A 20,004-nucleotide genomic window follows, 5' to 3' on the forward strand; every position below is an offset into this window, starting at 1 on the left:
TGGAAGCATCATGCTGGTGTGCTAACAGTGACTAAACCCTGTGGAGACCCTGCTCAATAAAGCAGCAGTTAAACAAGGCTGAACTCTGCTGGGTCAGTACACAGCTGCTATTCTTCCTCCATTCGGGGCTTTAAGCCATGGACACAGCATGTGTATTACGGCAGCACCAGCAGAATGGCGAACGATTTTGCGTTCGCACCTTGAATGAATCATCTGTGTAGGTGTTTAGCATCGACGTGAATGTTGTCTGTTTTCCTATCTGACAGGAAAAGATGAAGGGTAAAAATAAGTTGGTCCCGCGGCTGCTGGGGATAACCAAAGAGTCAGTGATGCGGGTGGAAGAGAAGACGAAGGAGGTGGTGCAGGAGTGGCCTCTGACAACTGTCAAGCGATGGGCTGCCTCCCCCAAGAGCTTTACCCTGGTACTGTGTGACTCTCTGCATCAAGTCTTCAACATTAGTAACACACTCCTAATGTAATCCTATGCACCTATATTAGTCATTCTGTGAACAGTGTGATTTACACTGTTCTGCATCACATATTCAATCTTTCCCCCGAGTTTTCATTTCCCATTACAAACAGCATCCTAAAAATTGTTGAGACCTCAGACTGCAATGTTGAATGTTTTCAGCATGCTAGCCAGCTATTTCATCTAAATTAACAATGCATGCCCAGGGAAGAATGTGCAGAATTTAAACATATTATTTTTCTGAAAACCAGCTGCTTGGCAACTTGGTTTCTGTTTTCCTTCAATATTGTAAAGGAGCACTCCATTAAAAGATTAATAGATTATGCAAATAAAAAATGTATATTTGACAGCATTGATTTAATCTAAAAATATTCACCCTTGCGTTTCTTTAGAATGCTTTGAAGTGAGCAGTTTTGGGATTCACATCAAATTTTTGTCATCAGCTTTTTGAAAAAATGGGATGCGCAATATATGTTTATGCAGTGCCGGATAGATGTATACTGTCCTGAATCTCTGCTTTCTTTAATGCATTACAAAGGATTTCGGAGAGTACCAGGAGAGTTATTACTCTGTTCAGACTACAGAGGGAGAGCAGATATCCCAACTTATTGCTGGATATATTGATATCATTCTTAAGAAGGCAAGTATTTCAAAATTGAATGGAAAAACATCAACAAATAAAAAATACATATACTTCAGGAATCCTCAGTCAGCCCACATTGTTCACTGAGATGTCTGTTGCTTTCTTACTACAGAAGCAGAGTAAGGATCGTTTTGGCCTTGAGGGAGATGAGGAATCCACCATGCTGGAGGAATCAGTGTCCCCTAAGAAGTGAGTAGTGCTCATGTATTATCCACTGCAAGAGAATGTTGACCATTCTAATTCAGCGAACACAGTCTAGTTACTCTTCATGAATCCAAACCTCACTGTTTAATTGTGCATGTAATTACATTTCTGCCAGCATAGCACACTAGCCCAAGAGATGTAATGTTAGAATTAAACACAGATGTAATGTTAGAATTAAACACAAAAGCAGCACTTTGAATTTCAAAATAACACTAACAGATTTTTCCTTGTGAAAAGCTACACACACAAAACCTGCCTCAAAGTGAAGACACAAAATGTTCATCTTATTTCCCAAAAGAAAGCTGAGTCATTCGGGAGTTGTATGTATATCTGTGATATCTTATATTAAGATATATCTTATACTAAAATAACACAGAGATTAAGTTATCATCTCGTTGAAAGATGTTTTATTCAGTAATTCTTATCTCCCAGTTGGTTGCCATCTCTCCTGATTTTCCTATGTTGCTTTGTAACTGATGGAAATGAAGGTAATGTTGATGGACTAGGGCTCTATCAATTTGTTGTTACTTGAAATCCACATGGCTATTGGTGAAACCACTCTCTGGCAGAATGGTGCATCATATTCCTGCTGCTTATGGACCAATTGACTCATGTTGTGGTTCTCAGTACTCAAAACATAATTGCTGCCTCTCCAAACAAGCCATAATTAACCAATGGAGTCAGGAGCATCTGTTGAGCTGGGCAGGAAAACAGACATTTTTTTCCCCAGTACAATATTTTATCTGACAATGCCTACTCACTGTGGGAACAGTTGTTTGCGTGATAATTGTTTTAATTATAATTTTGTAATTTTCATCATCTAAATTAGAAACAGTTACGTTATCTTCTGGGTCAATTATCTGAATTTAAAGATAACTAAAGTAACACAAAAGAAAATAGTTCACTCTAGAACATCTTGGTAAGTCAAAACAAGCAGTATTTTACGTTACTGATCTTTTCACTACACACACACTTTTATTAGGATTCTAAGTTCTAAGTTGCATCCTGGGCATGTATGCTGAAAATACATGCACACTGAAACAATGTCTCTTTTTCTCCTGTACAAGGTCCACAATTTTGCAGCAGCAGTTCAATCGAGTGGGTCGTGTGGAGCATGGCTCAGTAGCACTTCCAGGTATAATTCGGTCTGGGTCTATTGCCGGTCCCGACACCTTTAATGTGGGTACTATGCCCTCTGCCCAGCAGCAAATAACCACAGGGCAGATGCACAGAGGACACATGCCCCCACTGGTGAGTAAAAGCATTGCCACTTGTAACCAAACATGGTATCCTGGACAAATGTCCTATTCACTACCTTTTTACATTATTTGGTAACAGACAACGTTGGGCCAATCTGAGTGATTAAAAATACTGTGTGTGAGTGGAAAAAATAAATAAATTATGTAGCACCCCGCTGTGCTCTGTTTTCAACTGTATAAAAAAAAATCAGAACACACAGTGTCAAATTACATTGTGTAACATCATGTAAATGTCATCTGTGGCATTTGAAATATAGCTTGTGGTCCCTGCTGTCAGCAATGAACCACAATGAACAATATGAAGAGGGCTGTGAGTGAGATAGGGAGTGAAACGGTCGTCATATTCACACTTAAAGCCCATCTGTCTCCTGCAGTTTATAGACATTAGATTGCAAGAGAGTTTGGCACCCACATACAATACACATTGTGTATTTAGATTGCTTTTGTCATTTGCACTCTGTGTGTCTCTGTTGTTTGTTTTTGTCAGAGTCTAGCCCAGCAGGCCCTGATGGGGACCATCAACAGCAGTATGCAGGCTGTGCAGCAGGCTCAGGCTGACCTGGGATATGTAGATAATCTGCCTCCATTGGGCCATGACCTGGTAACTCTCCTTCCCATTTACTACAGTTTTGAGAAATATTTTAGAATAGATGCAGCATGGAGGATGACTCCTCTTCATCCAATGCTTCACAGCAGCTCCTTGAGCTCCATTTTTAACATTCATGAATGAGTGATTTCTAATATTACAGCCCCGGGTAAGCAGCCTCATGCAATGCAATGGCAAATTAGATAAATTTAACAGTTAAATCACATCAAAGTCCATCATATTTCTCAAATATAATTAGGATACAGAACTGACTGTAAATATGGAGGCTGCATTTAATGCTTGGGTGCTTTCAAAGCCGTAGGTGTTATGCAGCCCTAATCCTCAAATCCTGCACGAGAAAGTTTATACGAGCTGAAAGTCACCCACTGTGATGAAAGCCAATAGCTCTCCTTTTCCTCCTCCACCTAAAGGCATCCAGGGTTTGGGTTCAGAACAAAGTGGATGAATCCAAACATGAAATCCACTCTCAGGTTGATGCCATCACCGCTGGAACAGCATCTGTGGTTAATCTCACTGCAGGTCAGTGCCCAGGAAAATACTGTATAGTTCAGTATTCATCTATTTCTACACTTGAGAAGGCTGCGCTGGACGAAGCTCTAAAGAAATATTATTTATCTTAATATTATTGTAACCCCAAGGTGTGAATCAATAACAATGTTTTTCTAAGTTAGTGTTAGGCCCTCAATGATGATGATCTTTTTAACAAAAGTTAAAAGTTTTTCCTGATAGATATTTCTGCTGATGAATAAATCTTGAACTTGTTGAAGCTCAACTCACAGTGTCTCTCACTGTTCCCCTTGTTGCTTGGCGTAATGCCAATCAAGTTCCTGCCAGTGTTTTGTAGGGTTTTCATTTTACCTTGCCATCTGTTTGGTTGCTATTATACTCCCTCCACTAGCTAATACAAAGTGTTCTTCTTCATTGCCACTTCATCAATGTGCTCATTTCCGTGGAACCATCTCAAATATGCTCTAATTACCATACTGATGTGTCTGTTACAGCGTGTGAAACACAAGCTGCCCCGTGGATTAGCTAAATCAATGTGACAGCAGCACAACAAATTAAGATGCACAGCAGAAGTGTAGTTTGTAATGATGGCGGTCCATCCTTCACAGGTGAGCCCACAGAAACCGATTACACAGCGGTGGGCTGCGCCATCACCACCATCTCCTCCAACCTCACGGAAATGTCCAAGGGTGTCAAGCTGCTTGCGGCATTAATGGACGATGAGGTGGGCAGTGGACACAAGCTCATGGGCGCTGCCAGGATGCTGGCAGGAGCTGTGTCAGATCTGCTCAGATCTGTTGAGCCTGCAGCTGCTGAGGTGAGACACCCACTGATTATTGTACTGACTTGGACTGCATCCTCCACTGTAGTCACAAAGCCACATACTGTGTTGAACGGCATGTTTTGATTTTTATCAGTGTCCCAGTGAAGATGTAGATATTCTGGGATGAGTTTTGATCTAGAAGCCTGTTTTACATGATTCATGTAGGCATGTGTGAGAACAGGCCAGGCCAGAGTAATGAATGTGTTGATGTCATTCTCGTACAGCCCAGACAGACGGTGCTGACTGCAGCAGGAAGCATCGGACAGGCCAGCGGGGACATGCTCCGTCACATGGGGGAGGGCGAGACCGATGAAAAGTTCCAGGTTGGATGCTACCCACTCACTGTTCCTATGACACTGCCGGCCAAACAGGAACACACACACATGCTCTCAGCCCCCCTTTAAAAAAATATCAATGCATACTAAAGTAATCACAGGCTTTATTATTAGACACAGATCATTTAATGGGGAATATGTAACAAAATGTCAGAAGGAGAGCTTTTAGTAGTAACACGACAACATATTGTCTCAGACATCCAGTGTAGCATTCACTGTAGCTGTTTCATTTAATCTCTTAAATTGAAATTAATTTACCTGCCACATACACATCTTTTAGCTCCTAGGTGTCTTCTCATAACTTTGATCACACTTTCTTTAGTAACTTTCTTGTAGTAATAGTATTAGTAATCCCTGAAGAAGAGGGCTCATATATCATCCATATTCTTAGTCTCATGGACTTTGAACCAGAGTCTTCTACCACACGAAGATCAATGTAGGTTTTGATCAAATTGATTTAATATATAACATATATTATTGGTTTTCCACTTCCTAAAATTCATAATCACTATCTGTGATAGTGATATCTCTGTGGTAATTTTACTGCTGTTATTCTTTGTGCTTTAGATGTCCAGTATTCACACTATGTCAACTGGACAAAATGTGTTAAAAACATTTACTCTCCTTCTCCCCTTCACTCACATGTGCGCAGCTGTGCTGTTTTAGTGAAGAACATTGATTAATATGTTGCAGGACACCCTGATGAATCTGGCCAAAGCAGTGGCCAATGCAGCTGCTATGTTAGTCCTGAAGGCCAAGAACGTGGCCCAGGTGGCCGAAGACACCATATTGCAGAACCGGGTGATCGCAGCTGCCACTCAGTGTGCCCTGTCCACCTCACAGCTAGTAGCCTGCACCAAGGTACTGATCTAAAACTTGTCATCTACCCTGGGACCTACCCACAGGCAAGAAATCATCAAATAGGATTTAATATGCTCACTGTTGCAGCTATGTGACTGTAGTTATGCTACTATGGAGATATGCAATTTTGAACTTTTTTAAATTAAAAAACAGGTCTTTGTTTCATAGATTGTACAAAATAAGTGACTCTTATATCTGAAACTAATAAATAACAATTTACTGTTTCATTTTAAAGGCCTGCATTCTTGTACTTGTTAGATCAAAGAGGAATTAATACGATATAGTCTGTCTAATATCCTAATAGTCTGCAACTCATGTAATTTTTCTGAGTTTCTGCTAATGACTGTTTGTGGTGCAGGTAGTGAGCCCAACCATCAGCTCCCCAGTGTGTCAGGAGCAGCTTGTCGAGGCCGGGAAGTTGGTGGACCGCTCTGTGGAAACCTGCGTCAAGGCTTGCCGCTCGGCTAGCGACGACAGCGAGCTGCTGAAGCAAGTCGGGGCAGCAGCAGGTGTGGTGAGCCAGGCCCTCAGCGACCTGCTGCAGCATGTCCGCCACTATGCCAGCTGCGGAGAGCCCATTGGGCGTTACGACCAGGCCACAGACACCATCATGAACGTGACAGAAAACATTTTCACTTCTATGGGTGATGCTGGTGAGTACAAAAGAAATACTCAAGCCTAGAGAGTGGTGAGGGTGAAGTCCAGTTATAAATGCTTTCAATTAAAGTTGTATGGTGTTTTTTCAGTTTCTGTTTACTCACAGTAAAAACAGTAAACAAAACAGTAAAAAAAAAAAGAATTAGGTGAGCTCTAGTGAATACCTGCTTTGACTTGTTCTCATGTGTTTTGAGCACATAAAAGTGCCTTAAAACATTGTCCATAATTGTGTCCATGTTAAGTGATCTAAAAAATCCTGTGAAAACATTGTCAATGCAATTTGTTATGGGTTGAGCCATGAGGCTGAAGAATTTTCCAACCAAGCCAATTCTCAAGGGATTGTATGAAACATGTCATCTAAAACCACTATAGAGCTCTCAATCTGGTCTTAATCAGCTTCAGGGAGGCTTTCAAACTTAAAAAGAAACACATGACCGGGGCGTTTTTGTAAGGACAAACTTTTTACCTTCTATAAATTTACAAAAAAGAGAAAATAGAATAGCAATAGATCAGTATTCAGTGACTAGAGTCCGTTCTACAGATGTGTATTATGTATGTGAACGTGTATTGGTTGATTCCCACGGCCATTGGATGTAGGTTGTAAAGCACATAGATGTCTTCACAGACTTCTTTGGGTGGATTATTTTGAGCTGGAGGTGGGTGTATGGGAAACAGCTTTTTATAGGTGTGTGAAGAGGTGTTACATATATTCCAAAGACTTTGATTTGCAAAAGAGAGGATGACTCACTATAAACCTTCCGCTATAAAAGTTCATTAAGGTGAAAACGATAGGACCAAGCAACACTGGGACACTTATATAAATGTCTCAGTGATGCAGGCAAAGGTTGGGTGATATTATGATATATAAAACGTTTATACCATGAGATGATATTACTTTGTCATCAGTCTTATATTAATTAGTAATTTGCATTAGAATAATTCATATTTGTCCCTTTAATATCTCTGGTTGTACAAGGTGTACAGGATTTTTTCATTATTACATGATTGTCACCCGATTAGATGGGTCCGCCAAAAAAAGATATTTCCATTGGTTATTATATCTCTACAGTCTCAACTAATTATTCAGAAAATATTATGACTAAATGGATGATGACAACTCTGAAACGTAAAGGTCATTTTCAAAAGGTTCTGGCTGTTGAAATGGATACAGATCTACAACAATCTGCACAACAAACAGACCTCATTAAAAACAGAAACAAAAGGACATTGACAGAGACTCCAAATCAGCTTTGCTATCCTGGTTGTGTGGGGCATCTGCCTTTTATTTACTCTCTGTATATGTGAACAGGTGAGATGGTGCGTCAGGCCAGGGTGTTAGCCCAGGCCACCTCTGACTTGGTCAATGCCATGAGATCTGATGCAGAGGCAGAAGTTGATGTTGACAACTCCAAGAAATTGCTGGCTGCAGCCAAACTGCTGGCTGACGCCACAGCTCGGATGGTGGAGGCTGCTAAGGTAAGAGTGTACTCTCACAATGTAATGCAATATATATTGTCAATGATTTGCCTCTTAATTAACCTATTTTAATAGCTTTTTGTCATTATTACATAACATTTTCTATAGTTTTATTAGTACTTTATTTCAAATTAATATTGAGTTAGTAGTTAGTTTCACCCCATTGTAAACTATCAGTTTGATCCACAATTGTTGATATTGTGCATTCTATTTAGTTTTTCTCATTTTCTATTAGCACTGTCATGGTGCTTTCATGTCTAATGTCATACTGAATGTGTAAAAAGATGAACTGAACTAAATTGCTTTTGTTTGATAGAATACACATTTTGGCATTACTGTATGCTCAGCTACCAGCATCATTGCACATCCAAAATAAAAGGGTGCAGCATCAGTGGCTCTTAATAAGCCCCTGGCACTGTCGAGCAGGATACTATGACTGTGAAATACCCAGGCAAGTGAAATGCTGCCTATGGCAAATGAGATGTTTTTGATCTGTGACACATTAATCACCACATCACTGCCATCATCAAAGAGGAAGTGGGAATCAGGCATTAACGGTTTCCTTGGAAACTGCCAGAGAGCAGACAGAGCTAAATACGTATTTGCATCTATTGCACAATGTGTGTAACCAGAGTTGATAAACTTTCGTTGCTGAGGTCTGATATATATTGTTATACACTGCATGTACATGTCATGGCCATGTGTGTCTATGTGTTGATATGTGTGTGTGTGTGTGTGTGTGTGTGTGTGTGTGTGTGTCTGTGTGTGTTTGTGTGTATACTCTCAGGGGGCGGCTGCTTACCCAGAGAATGAGGACCAACAGCAGAGGCTCCGAGAGGCAGCTGAGGGGCTACGTGTAGCCACTAATGCTGCAGCTCAGAACGCGATAAAGAAAAAACTAGTCAACAGGCTGGAGGTGAGGCAGTGAAGTCAACATGTTCTCTCTGTGTTGTTTGAACTTGATCAAAACACAACACTCCTCCTCATTTCTCCCTACAAGCAAAGATGTCACATAAATATATCTTACCCCCATTTTGTTGATTTGTTGTGATTGCTTTAGAATAAACATAGTAAAAATAAAAGGAGAGTTTGAACATTAGGTTAAAGGAAACACATGTCGGAGTGCAAATTATGAAATGCCTAAGCAGTCATTTGTACAAATTCAGTTTGCCTGTGTTATTTCTCTTTTCCCATAGCAGTGAGCCATAAATCCCATTAGAGCTTTGAATGAGCTATCTGAGTATAAAGATTTGTGTTTAGCCCTTGTTATCAGTTTGCCCCTAATGACTAGCCCTTCTCAGTTCAAGAGCACCCACTGTTCAATTTCCTAGGCACATAAACTATGCATTACCCAGGGCTGGGATCAGCCCGCTATCAGACACATATCTTAGTCCGCCTCCTTGCATCAGATGGTTACATTATTGGTGCTAATGGCATGCTCCATCAAGGAAATGTGTGAGCTAATGAAGACAATTGAAGTGTCATGATTCTCCTACAATTATCAAACTCATACCTTAAGACCTCATTAAGCTTACCTGCTGTCTCCTGACACTGTCATTCAGCTGCTGTGCAGATTTGCACATGCTTTTCTTTAGAAGTAAATAGGAATAAAATAATAGAAAGGACGCTACACCATAGGTAGAAAATTCTACTCCTACCGATCATGTCAATTCTACATTCAGTTCAGTCTTGTTTTTCTCTCTCAGTATAATATCATGTAATCTGGCTCTCTTTCATCATCTTCGCCTCCTTATCCGCTCAACAAGGGATGTTGTCTCTCTCTGTTTTCATTCTTGTCATCACTTCAAAGCTAGTCTTGTGTCTGTGATTTAATGTGAGCTAAACAGTATGTTTTCAGTGCTTTAGTTTTGGAAACATAGCAAGAGGAAAGCAATGCTGATTATTACCATGCAATAAAGATTTAATACTGCAATTCCATTTCCCTCTTCTTACAGAATGTTTGTTTTGTGGCACCTCTTAGTTTGATTAGAACAACTCTGTCTGAGTGCAGATCATGACAGCTTAATACCGCATAGAGCAAAAGGGAATGTTACTCTCAGCCAGGCGCCACTCTCTTACTTTAGCCTAAATGATTTCCATTTGTATCTTCTGAACAGATAGCTGCTAAGCAGGCAGCGGCTGCTGCTACCCAGACCATCGCAGCTGCACAAAATGCTGCTGCTTCCAACAAAAATACCGTCTCACACCAACAGCTAGTACACAGCTGCAAGGTATGATTGTGTACTCTTGTTACTGATGCATTAAAACAATGTCAAATAATGTACTAAAAAACTCAATCCTTATAATGCATATTACATGCAACACCTTTCTCTTTCAAACAGTATGATGTGGATATTTGCAATCATTGTTGGTGTGTTCAATGCAGGCAGTAGCAGATAGCATTCCCCAGTTGGTGCAGGGGATGAGGAGCAGCCAGGCCCAGCCCGAGGAGCTTGGTGCCCAGCTTGCCCTCATCATGGCCAGCCAGAGCTTCTTACAGGTCAGACCTTTTGTTGTGACACAGTCAGCAATGATCAAACTCTCTGTCATTAGATACACACGCCACTGCTCCTTTTGGGCTAATGAATTTGTTGTTGTTTTTCTGTCACCATTGCTTAGCCTGGAAGTAAGATGGTGACGTCTGCAAAATCAGCAGTTCCGACAGTGGCTGACCAGGCAGCTGGTATGCAACTGGGCCAGTGTGCCAAAAACTTGGCTACCTGCCTGGCTGAGCTCAGGACGGCCACCTTGAAGGTATCTATACATAACACTGTTAGGAATAGCAGGAGTTGAGTCATCTCACTGATGCAGGAAATGTGTTGCTATCTGCTCCATTCAAGCACAACATATACAGTAGGATGACATCCTGGCTGTGCTCCATAATGGCTGGCTGCGTGCCTGTGAGTAAAATGTATCTGTGTGTGTTGTTTGAAGGCCCATGAAGCCTGTGGTCCTTTAGAGATCGATTCAGCCCTCAAAACTGTACAGACGCTGAAGAGTGAGCTTCAGGATGCAAAGATGTCCGTCATTGATAGCCAACTTAAACCTCTTCCTGGAGAAACGGTCAGTACATAGCAACATCTGCTGTGAAGTTCAATTGAAACATATTGTAGATATCCAATGTAGACATACTTACATGATGAGGAAATCCCAACTGTGGATCAAATGGTTTATTTGTGTGTTCTGTCTCTCCCACAGCTGGAGAAGTGTGCTCAGGATTTAGGAAGTACATCTAAGGCTGTGGGCTCCTCCATGGCCCAGTTGCTGACATGTGCCGCACAGGGCAATGAGCATTATACAGGTAAGAGAAGTGTATTCTACACAGATCGCAGCTCTAAAAAGCCTAAGTAGCCGCTTATATAAAAAATGTACTTCTGTCTAGTGTAGTAACATTACTAGAATAGATGAATACAATAAATATATTTGGATTGCTGAATGCAATTTTTAATGAAAAAGGTAGTTTCTTTAAACTGTGCCAAGTAGGAGTGTGAGGATAAAGCAGGCAGAGATCTTATGACTCCTCTATTTGTGCTATCACGATTGCTTTTAACTTTACCCTTTGAATCCAACATGGCTTGGCAGTTCTGCTGTCAATTCTGGTCCGATTGAGGATCTTAGGGGAGGAGAGATGAAGACAGATAGAGAAAAGTATTTCTAACAATGAATGCTCCAAGGTAGCACATAATGCTGTGTGGCCCACGGTACTCCTCACTACTCATTAATTTCATCAGATTTAACATTCCATCAGCAAATGGCTCCACCTGGCTGGTTAATGCAATTTGATGCAATTTGATGCTTTTCTTCTCGGCTCTGTGTATAATAAGTTAAGGTCACCTCCCATATGGAGCCATAATTATTATATAAACTCATTTATTTAAACAATGAGAGCATTTGAGTATCACACTGTGTTCTCGGTGTGGTACGGCTAGCCCCTGCCAGGTGATTTACACAATGCAATTAAAATTGTAGTAAACTACACATACCTCTCAGTTTGTTTTGAGTAAACAGTACTGCTGCAAAGTAAAACTAATGAGATTGAATTTAATGTTTAGTAAAACGGCATTTTCAACTTCTACAGAAACATGGTTATTTACTCTCACTACATAACAATGTACAACACCAGAGAATGTGAACATCATATTTCATTTATATTTGTGCAATATATCATCCATAGTTCAGGTTGTATTTTCCCTTTCTGGCATTTACTGATGCTGTTGTTACACTGATATTATTTGGTTGCATCATAATATTCTCTTTGTCTCTATGATCAAAATGATTCATTATCATTTCAATGTGTGGCTGGTTGTTTGCAGGTGTGGCTTCGAGAGAAACAGCACAGGCTTTAAGGACATTGGCTCAAGCAGCCAGAGGTGTAGCAGCCAGCACCAAAGAGCCTCAGGCTGCAGCTGCGATGCTGGACTCAGCCCAATTTGTCATGGAGGGCTCGGCCATGCTGATCCATGAAGCCCATCAGGCCCTGGTTCATCCAGGAGATGCTGAGAGTCAACAGAGGCTGGCACAGGTAGCACAGCTCCCAGTATTATATACCTCAGAGACAGTGATATTAGTCAAGCGATCACATTGTTCCTCAGGCCCCTCTCTCTTTCTCTCCTCTGCTGATTTGTAAACATTTCTTCTCCATAACAATCAACCCCTCTAAGCGTTGCTATTTTCTCTCTGCTCGGTCTCTCGCCTGGTATTCCTCTCTCAGGAATGGCAGAGTAAAACTGCTCATTCTCCTGCAGCCCTTCAGGGGATAAACATATTGTTTGGCATATATCTGTGACAGCAGCATAAATTAGTGACACGGATTACTCTGCACCGCTGTGAGCCCAATTTGCATTTGAGATGTTTTTCCCCTTATAGCTTTGCTCTGGGACTTTGTATTGTGTACCACATTGTTAAAATGACTAATGGCAGTCCAGTGACAGAGCGTTGCGCTGTGTTTCAGGTGGCCAAAGCAGTGTCGCACTCCCTGAATAACTGCGTAAATTGCCTGCCAGGCCAGAAGGATGTTGACATGGCCCTTAGGAGCATTGGTGAGGCCAGCAAGAAGCTGCTGGTGGACATTGTGAGTCCCAAATTTACTTGGGGATTACTTGACATTTAGTGGATTTGTATTTACACAAAACATCTGTACTGAACACATACGTTAAAACATCACGTCATGCCAGAACAGGTTATTGCCATTTGACTTGATTTTTTATAGTCTGTGTACTACACTATGCCCTAATTGATGTGTGTTCTGTCTTTGAAGCTCCCTCCCTGCAGTAAGACATTCCAGGAGGCCCAGGGTGAACTGAACCACACAGCTGCTGAACTCAACCACTCTGCAGGCGAGGTCGTCCACTCCTCTCGTGGAACGAGCAGCCAGCTGGCTGCGGCCTCAGGGAAGTTCAGCCAAGACTTTGATGAGTTTCTGGATGCTGGCATCGAGATGGCAGGACACACCCAAGTAGGTTTAATGATCATACAACCCCCTCCACACTCCATTGAAACAGGTAAATGGTAATCTACTGTCACCAATTAATTTTTTAATACAGAGAAAGGAGCATTGAAACCGTTGATGGACAAAAGAAAAGTCTTAAACGCTAAGTACACGAGGCATATTCTTGTGTCACTTTATTATCTAAGCTATTTAAATCATTTGTTAATTAGACCTTATCGTCTAATTTACTTAGGCAAATGATTGTGACCAAGAGCACTAACACAGTCAGATGTAATGAAATCTTGTGACGTTCTGGTTATTTTGTTCATTAATTTGGAAAGATCATCTGGGATTGGAGTTGATGTAGCATGACACCCACGCTTTAATCAGGCTCAAAGAGACCTGCTGAGTGAGGAAAAGAGGTTATAGGTGGTAGGGATACATTAAATATTATTTTTTTTAATACGTTAACCCTTGACAGATGTTGCCAACACAATGCATTCTCTAAATCCATCTTAAAAATCCCCAGTATATTTTTTTGTTCCTTGCCTGTGCAGAGCCAGGATGACCAGATCCAAGTCATTGGTAATCTGAAGAACATATCCATGGCATCCAGTAAGCTGCTGCTGGCTGCCAAGTCTCTGTCTGTGGATCCAGGTGCAGCCAATGCTAAGAATCTCCTAGCTGTGGCAGCAAGGTGCGTTAAAATGCAGAGAGTGCCTGATATGTATCAAACACTCTCTTTATTTGTTCTCTTTATGACTGCCATGCAATAGTTACTGATAAACTACACAATTTTGTCCTAAATATGAATCCAAGTCCATATTCAAGCATGTATGAAATTTTATGAAAATTCAAATTTTATACTTACATGTCATAAAATGTCTCCCTGCTGCATCAGTGTGCCTTTCACAAGCTGTGTCTGTTCGGCATTGCTTGAGGGAGTACAAAGTGAGAAGCCAACAGTTGGTCCCGCAGGGCTTTAGGCCCGACTGACTTCTCTCTGTCTAATTAGGAAGATGGAAGCTTTGGCCAGGGCCTGTCTGTGCTCAGCAAGGCTGAACACCAGCTCAAGACAATCTCGGCACTCCTGTGCAGTGTGTTAGCCTATCGCAGTGAGAGGCCAGCAGTGCCATGCTTGAATAGGGGAGTTAAAAGCATGTGTGAGTGAAGCCAAGCTGTGTGTGCATGCAGAGGACACGTGAGAGCTAAAAAGCCTGTGTGGCTGCCTGTGTGTTTCAGGGCAGTGACAGAGAGTATTAACCAGCTGATCACGCTCTGTACACAGCAAGCAGCAGGACAAAAAGAGTGTGACAACGCCTTGAGGGAGTTGGAGGTAGCGGTCCTCACACACACTGTACCACACACAGACTCTTCTTCTCTTTAGGCCTGTTTTCTGTTGCTTGGACACGCCTGTATGTTTTTGATCAGGAAAACCAGATGCATTTGTTCACCCTTTCCTTCCACCTATTTTACATTTAATTACTCCCATAGAGCCATTAATTATAGGCGTACATTAAACTTGGAACTATAGTACTTTGTAAGTGCATTAGTGACACTTGTTAAACCAGAGCATTTTTCTATACTGAAGTCTACATTTACTTATACTAAAGTAACTGAAAATGACAATCAGGCTGTGCATTTTAAATGTTGATTATCATTATGTATCAAGGCAGTATATTCTCATCAGTTTGATTTATATTTATAATGTTTCCTTTCTCTAAATTAAGTGGCTGATAAATTGTAATATCCCAGAAGGAAGGTTCAGTTGTGTGTCCATTGTAGTTTAGGTTATTATCATCTCTATCTGTGTACAGGCTGTCAGAGGGCTCCTGGATAATCCCAATGAGCCTGTCAGCGAACTCTCCTATTTTGACTGCATCGAGAGCGTCATGGAAAATTCGAAGGTACAGGCTTTCAAAATAATTGCGTGAATCATATACTTTAACTGTCAGAGATATTTAGGTAGTAGGTAGCTGAAGATCTAACTTGTATATGTCTTTCTCCATTTCCCTATTGCCTTAGGTCCTTGGAGAGTCGATGGCAGGTATTTCACAGCACTGTAAGACAGGTGATGTGCTGGCCTTCGGTGAGAGCGTGGGCGTAGCGTCCAAAGCTCTGTGTGGGCTGACAGAGGCTGCAGGACAGGTGAGATCACAGCATGGTACTAACTACTCCCTCTGAGTTACCATGCTTCTGCTTTCATCTGAGCTTTCCGCTTTCAGCAGTCCTTTTTGCTTAAATTGTTTTTTAATAAATGCTTAAAATTAATCAACTTACATTTTGAAAGCTAATTATTGAGCATTTTTTGAGGTTAATACACCCCTTTTAAACAATAAATAAATAAAAGGATTTCACATGGAATCCATTCATAATAATTGGCATTCCGACTTGCGCAGGGCACTTGGCCATGACAGTGACCCAGGTTTTTTTGGAGGTTTTACAGCCTCCCATCCCTAAATTTGTAAAAAAAAAAAAAACACCCTAACCTCCATGCAACAGTTACCTTGTCTGAAAATGGGCACCCGTCTCGTGTTCCCTCTGCAGCAAGCTCCCCTGGTATGCGCAATGTATACAATATGTATCTATTCATATACTTATGTAAGTCAGAGAACATGGACTACATGTGGGGGGTGTTAGCTTGTCTGTGACAACAAGGGGGATCATGGAGGACAATAAAGAACCTTATGGTGGCAAACTAATCTATTAATTTATAACTTTGTTTTTGTTTTTTGCCCTGCAGGCCTTATATCTTGTAGGAGTGTCTGATCCAAATAGTCAGTCAGGCCACGAGGGACTGGTGGATCCCATCCAGTTTGCAAGGGCCCACCAGGCTATACAGATGGCTTGTCAGAACTTAGTGGACCCAGCTAGTAGTCCCTCACAGGTAAGAAGGTCCATGTGGGCCTTGAAAACATTACTGGACCATTATCTTGTCTATGGGTACTGCACTTTGGACAGTAGTGTATAGATATCTTGTGACTGTGATTAAACGTTTAAAAACCTAAAATCGACCTGAACGTTGTCTATGATTTACTCTACACACCCTAGCAAAATGTTTTATTTCAACTCTGATTCCTATTTGTTGGTGTGTCTTTGTTTGTCAGATTTTGTCTGCAGCAACAATTGTGGCCAAGCACACCTCAGCTCTTTGTAACGCCTGCCGCCTTGCTTCCTCCAAAACCTCCAACCCTGTAGCTAGGAGACAGTTTGTCCAGTCAGCCAAAGAGGTGGCCAACACCACAGCCAACCTTGTCAAAACCATCAAGGTCAACTCCCCAACTGATCAAAACGTTGAGTGTAAATTTGTTACAGAATTCATTCGTCATGTGAGAGAAGCTCTGGATGTGTGTATAATTCCGCCTCTTACAAAAGTATGACAAAATGGAAAGATATATTCATATTTACATGCTGTTGTCTTGTTTCAGGCCTTAGATGGGGATTTTTCTGAAGACAACAGAAACCGATGCCGTGTTGCTACAACCCCACTCCTTGAGGCTGTAGAAAACCTGTCAATTTTTGCCAACAACCCAGAGTTTGCAAGCATCCCAGCGCAAATCAGCAATGAGGTAATCATCCATTTTGATGTTTGTTTGCTCCGTTTGGAACATTCCTTTTCATTTTTTCCACAGTTCTTAATGATTTAGCTGAATGAAAATGAAAGGCAATCTTTCATCAGGTCCTCTGTTCTCAGAAACATCCAATTAGTCATTTTTTCCCCCACACATCCTACAGAGGATCTTGAAGCTACTCTTTAGAGAGATTTGACAAATCTTTTGTGACTGCACTCAATAACCTTTAAACAGACACTTTTATATGAGCCAACACAAAAAGGTTTGTGCAGCGAACATGGGGGCAATCAAACCAAAGGTCCAATTTTCCCTTTTTTATGTCAGGAATAGACTTAAAGAAAAAGACAGAATTTTATTTTTCAATCTGAGTGTATCAGTTCTCACACAGTCCTCTAAAAGCTTTATGGCTGTAATCTGTTGGAGGGCAGTGTTGAACGGCACTCTTTCTCAGCACAGCTGCTCTAATCTTCAGCTTGTTAATCTAATTGTCGAGGGAGGCTTTGGCTCGGATCATAAAGACTGAAGGTGTTTTTTCCTGCATCTGTGTAAAGCGCCTTTCTAATCTCATCCCTCCAGTTGATTGCACCTTTGATCTTTCCAAGGTAGTCAAGGAATATTAACAACTCTGTCATACCATTGTGGTAAGCTCTTTGGTGTTGAGCTGCTACCTGGGCTGTTGTTTCACCTGCATCATGTTTGCATTTCCACAGGGCTCAGCTGCTCAGGAGCCTATCGTACGTTCAGCCCGCTCCATGCTCGATAGTTCAACTTATCTTTTAGAAACAGCCCGTTCGCTGGTCCTCAACCCCAAAGATCCTCCCACATGGTCCATACTGGCCGGCCACTCCAGAACAGTCTCTGACTCCATAAAAAGTCTCATCACCTCCATCAGGTTGGTAATAATCCCACCTACTGCCACATCTGTCTCTGCAGGATTATCCTGGATCAAATTTTATAATGGTTTGTTCACAGTTAGAGGAAAAATTGTTTCTGAAGCAAGGGGGCTTATTCTGTGATATCTGCTCAGCTAAGCAATAAATTGCCACATTAGTTTTTATCTGCTGAGATTCCTGCTGCCTTGTAATCGATTAGTGAACACTGGTGAGATGATGAGCCATCTCACTCTGACATCTCTCCATTAGTGCATGTGTAGGTCCTGAACATGTGTGTGTAATTCAGGCCTGTGTGTAATGTGTGTAATAACAACAGAGTGAAAAGTGTAGTTTCCCCTTGTGGGATTAATAAAGTATAATAAAAAAATAAAATAAAGTATAATAAATAAAAAATGGTGGATCTGCAGCACATAGGGCCCCAACCAATTCTGTCTTTGTCATCATCCTCCAATCAGATGCATACACAGTTCTCGCAGCAGCTAACGTATGTATGCTTTTAAGGAATCAAATAAAATGTTTATTCACTCTATTATCAAGAGTTAGATGAGAAGATTGATGTCAATCTCATGTTTGTTGCTAAATATGAAACAAAAGCAAACAGATTATCTAGGCTAAGCAGTGTCTACTGGTTGCCTTGCAACCTCATCCTCATGATAAGACTCCAATGCTCCCAGCCAAAAAATAATCCTGCACAAAACCCTATGTAAAACTACAACTTGTCAACTCTATGTTTCAGTTTTTCTACTGATTCAACAAACAATATAGAATGTGTTAATAAGTAAGCTTTAGAGGTGCTAGCTGTTTCCTCCTGCTTCCAATCTTTATGCTGAGCTACGCTAATCGGCTGCAGGCTGTAACTCCATATTTGGCTTTCAGATATGACAGTGGTGTCAATGTCAGAAACATGCAAAAAAAATTAACTAGTTCACTGAATTAAATGCGAATTTCGTACCATGTCTTCTCTTTTTATTTTATATTGGTTTGCATAATACTAAAAAATGTATTGATGTAACGTTTTCTGATGATAGGGACAAGGCACCAGGACAGAGGGAGTGTGACTACTCCATTGATAACATCAATAAGTGTATCCGGGACATTGAGCAAGCTTCCCTAGCTGCAGTTGGGCAGACCTTGCCCTGCAGAGACGATATCTCCATGGAAGTGAGTTCAAGTACCCCATCACCTCTGTCTTGTCCGACAGAAAGAACCTAATGGGATCTGTAGTCGTTCTGTTGTGACTTATACCGTAATTCTCTGCCGTTGTAACTCACCAGGCGCTCCAGGAGCAGCTGACATCCTCTGTGCAGGAGATTGGGCATCTGATTGATCCCGTCTCCACCGCAGCCCGAGGCGAAGCTGCGCAACTAGGACACAAGGTGATGGTCTGAACGTATATCCTTTCATCCCCTCTGGATTAAGAAAAAAAACCCAATTCTGTCTATTTTCTGTCTTGTAATCCAATCCTTCCTCAAACAGTTCTTTTCCACTCGTTTTCCTAGGTGACCCAGCTGGCGAGTTACTTCGATCCACTCATTGTGGCATCAGTGGGCCTGGCCTCTAAGCTGCATGATCACCAGCAGCAGATGACCATCCTAGACCAGACCAAGACCCTGTCTGAGTCTGCGCTGCAGATGCTCTATGCTGCCAAGGAAGGCGGGGGGAATCCAAAGGTACTAAACAGTTCCTATAGCTACAGTGTGTTTAGCCTGCCACGGCCACCATTTAATGGCTGACCTGAGATATTAAGCTGAATTTTGTATTTCTTTTTAAGAGGATCATGAAGAACTATCTTCTGCCTCAGTTTCTGTAATTCTTTATAATATGTTATTTTTCTCGTATCAAACTCATGGCATGTGAACTTTGTTAAATTTCAAATTTGGTGTTTGAATTATTAGAAAATAGGGTACTACACGTCTTTAGAGGAGCAAGAATCCAGCCTGGCCATGCGTTACCTAATGAGACACTGCATACTTTCCAGCTGTAGAGAGACTCTGGAGCTGCTGTCATGCTGATAAATTTCCTTCTGGCTAGACCAAGACAGTGTCACAGAAGCGTTAATCAGCTGACTGTGTCCCCAGGCATCCCACACCCACGATGCCATCTCTGAAGCAGCCCAGCTGATGAAGGAGGCCGTGGACGACATTATGGTGACTTTGAATGAGGCGGCCAGTGAAGGGGGCATGGTCGGGGGCATGGTGGAGTCCATCGCTGAGGCCATGGGCAGGGTGAGTTAGGTTGTGTTGCTGTATGTTTTTAATAGATTGTTTGGT

General features: G+C 41.5%; 1 protein-coding gene across 5 annotated transcripts in view; it reads left to right on the forward strand.

Annotated features, from left to right (window-relative positions):
- The window catches only part of tln2b (talin 2b), an 84,384-nt gene that overhangs the window by 46,086 nt on the left and 18,294 nt on the right, over positions 1-20,004 (forward strand). For 3 of the 5 annotated variants that reach the window (XM_032523220.1, XM_032523221.1, XM_032523222.1), the window contains exons 10-41: positions 267-422; positions 1,008-1,109; positions 1,225-1,301; positions 2,384-2,567; positions 3,063-3,176; positions 3,593-3,701; positions 4,298-4,506; positions 4,737-4,835; positions 5,541-5,708; positions 6,067-6,361; positions 7,675-7,841; positions 8,629-8,757; positions 9,959-10,072; positions 10,228-10,341; positions 10,461-10,595; positions 10,776-10,904; positions 11,040-11,142; positions 12,155-12,363; positions 12,793-12,912; positions 13,099-13,296; positions 13,827-13,966; positions 14,512-14,605; positions 15,087-15,176; positions 15,295-15,417; positions 16,013-16,156; positions 16,377-16,562; positions 16,698-16,838; positions 17,552-17,733; positions 18,763-18,895; positions 19,009-19,110; positions 19,234-19,404; positions 19,813-19,959. In XM_032523220.1, coding sequence (XP_032379111.1) covers positions 267-422; positions 1,008-1,109; positions 1,225-1,301; positions 2,384-2,567; positions 3,063-3,176; positions 3,593-3,701; positions 4,298-4,506; positions 4,737-4,835; positions 5,541-5,708; positions 6,067-6,361; positions 7,675-7,841; positions 8,629-8,757; positions 9,959-10,072; positions 10,228-10,341; positions 10,461-10,595; positions 10,776-10,904; positions 11,040-11,142; positions 12,155-12,363; positions 12,793-12,912; positions 13,099-13,296; positions 13,827-13,966; positions 14,512-14,605; positions 15,087-15,176; positions 15,295-15,417; positions 16,013-16,156; positions 16,377-16,562; positions 16,698-16,838; positions 17,552-17,733; positions 18,763-18,895; positions 19,009-19,110; positions 19,234-19,404; positions 19,813-19,959 — 4,584 coding nt within the window. The remainder of the gene's footprint in view (positions 1-266; positions 423-1,007; positions 1,110-1,224; positions 1,302-2,383; positions 2,568-3,062; positions 3,177-3,592; positions 3,702-4,297; positions 4,507-4,736; positions 4,836-5,540; positions 5,709-6,066; positions 6,362-7,674; positions 7,842-8,628; positions 8,758-9,958; positions 10,073-10,227; positions 10,342-10,460; positions 10,596-10,775; positions 10,905-11,039; positions 11,143-12,154; positions 12,364-12,792; positions 12,913-13,098; positions 13,297-13,826; positions 13,967-14,511; positions 14,606-15,086; positions 15,177-15,294; positions 15,418-16,012; positions 16,157-16,376; positions 16,563-16,697; positions 16,839-17,551; positions 17,734-18,762; positions 18,896-19,008; positions 19,111-19,233; positions 19,405-19,812; positions 19,960-20,004) is intronic. The other 2 variants (XM_032523223.1, XM_032523225.1) reach the window with 1 other exon arrangement.

Source organism: Etheostoma spectabile, chromosome 8 (genome assembly GCF_008692095.1).
Source record: "Etheostoma spectabile isolate EspeVRDwgs_2016 chromosome 8, UIUC_Espe_1.0, whole genome shotgun sequence".
Taxonomy (NCBI): domain Eukaryota; kingdom Metazoa; phylum Chordata; class Actinopteri; order Perciformes; family Percidae; genus Etheostoma; species Etheostoma spectabile.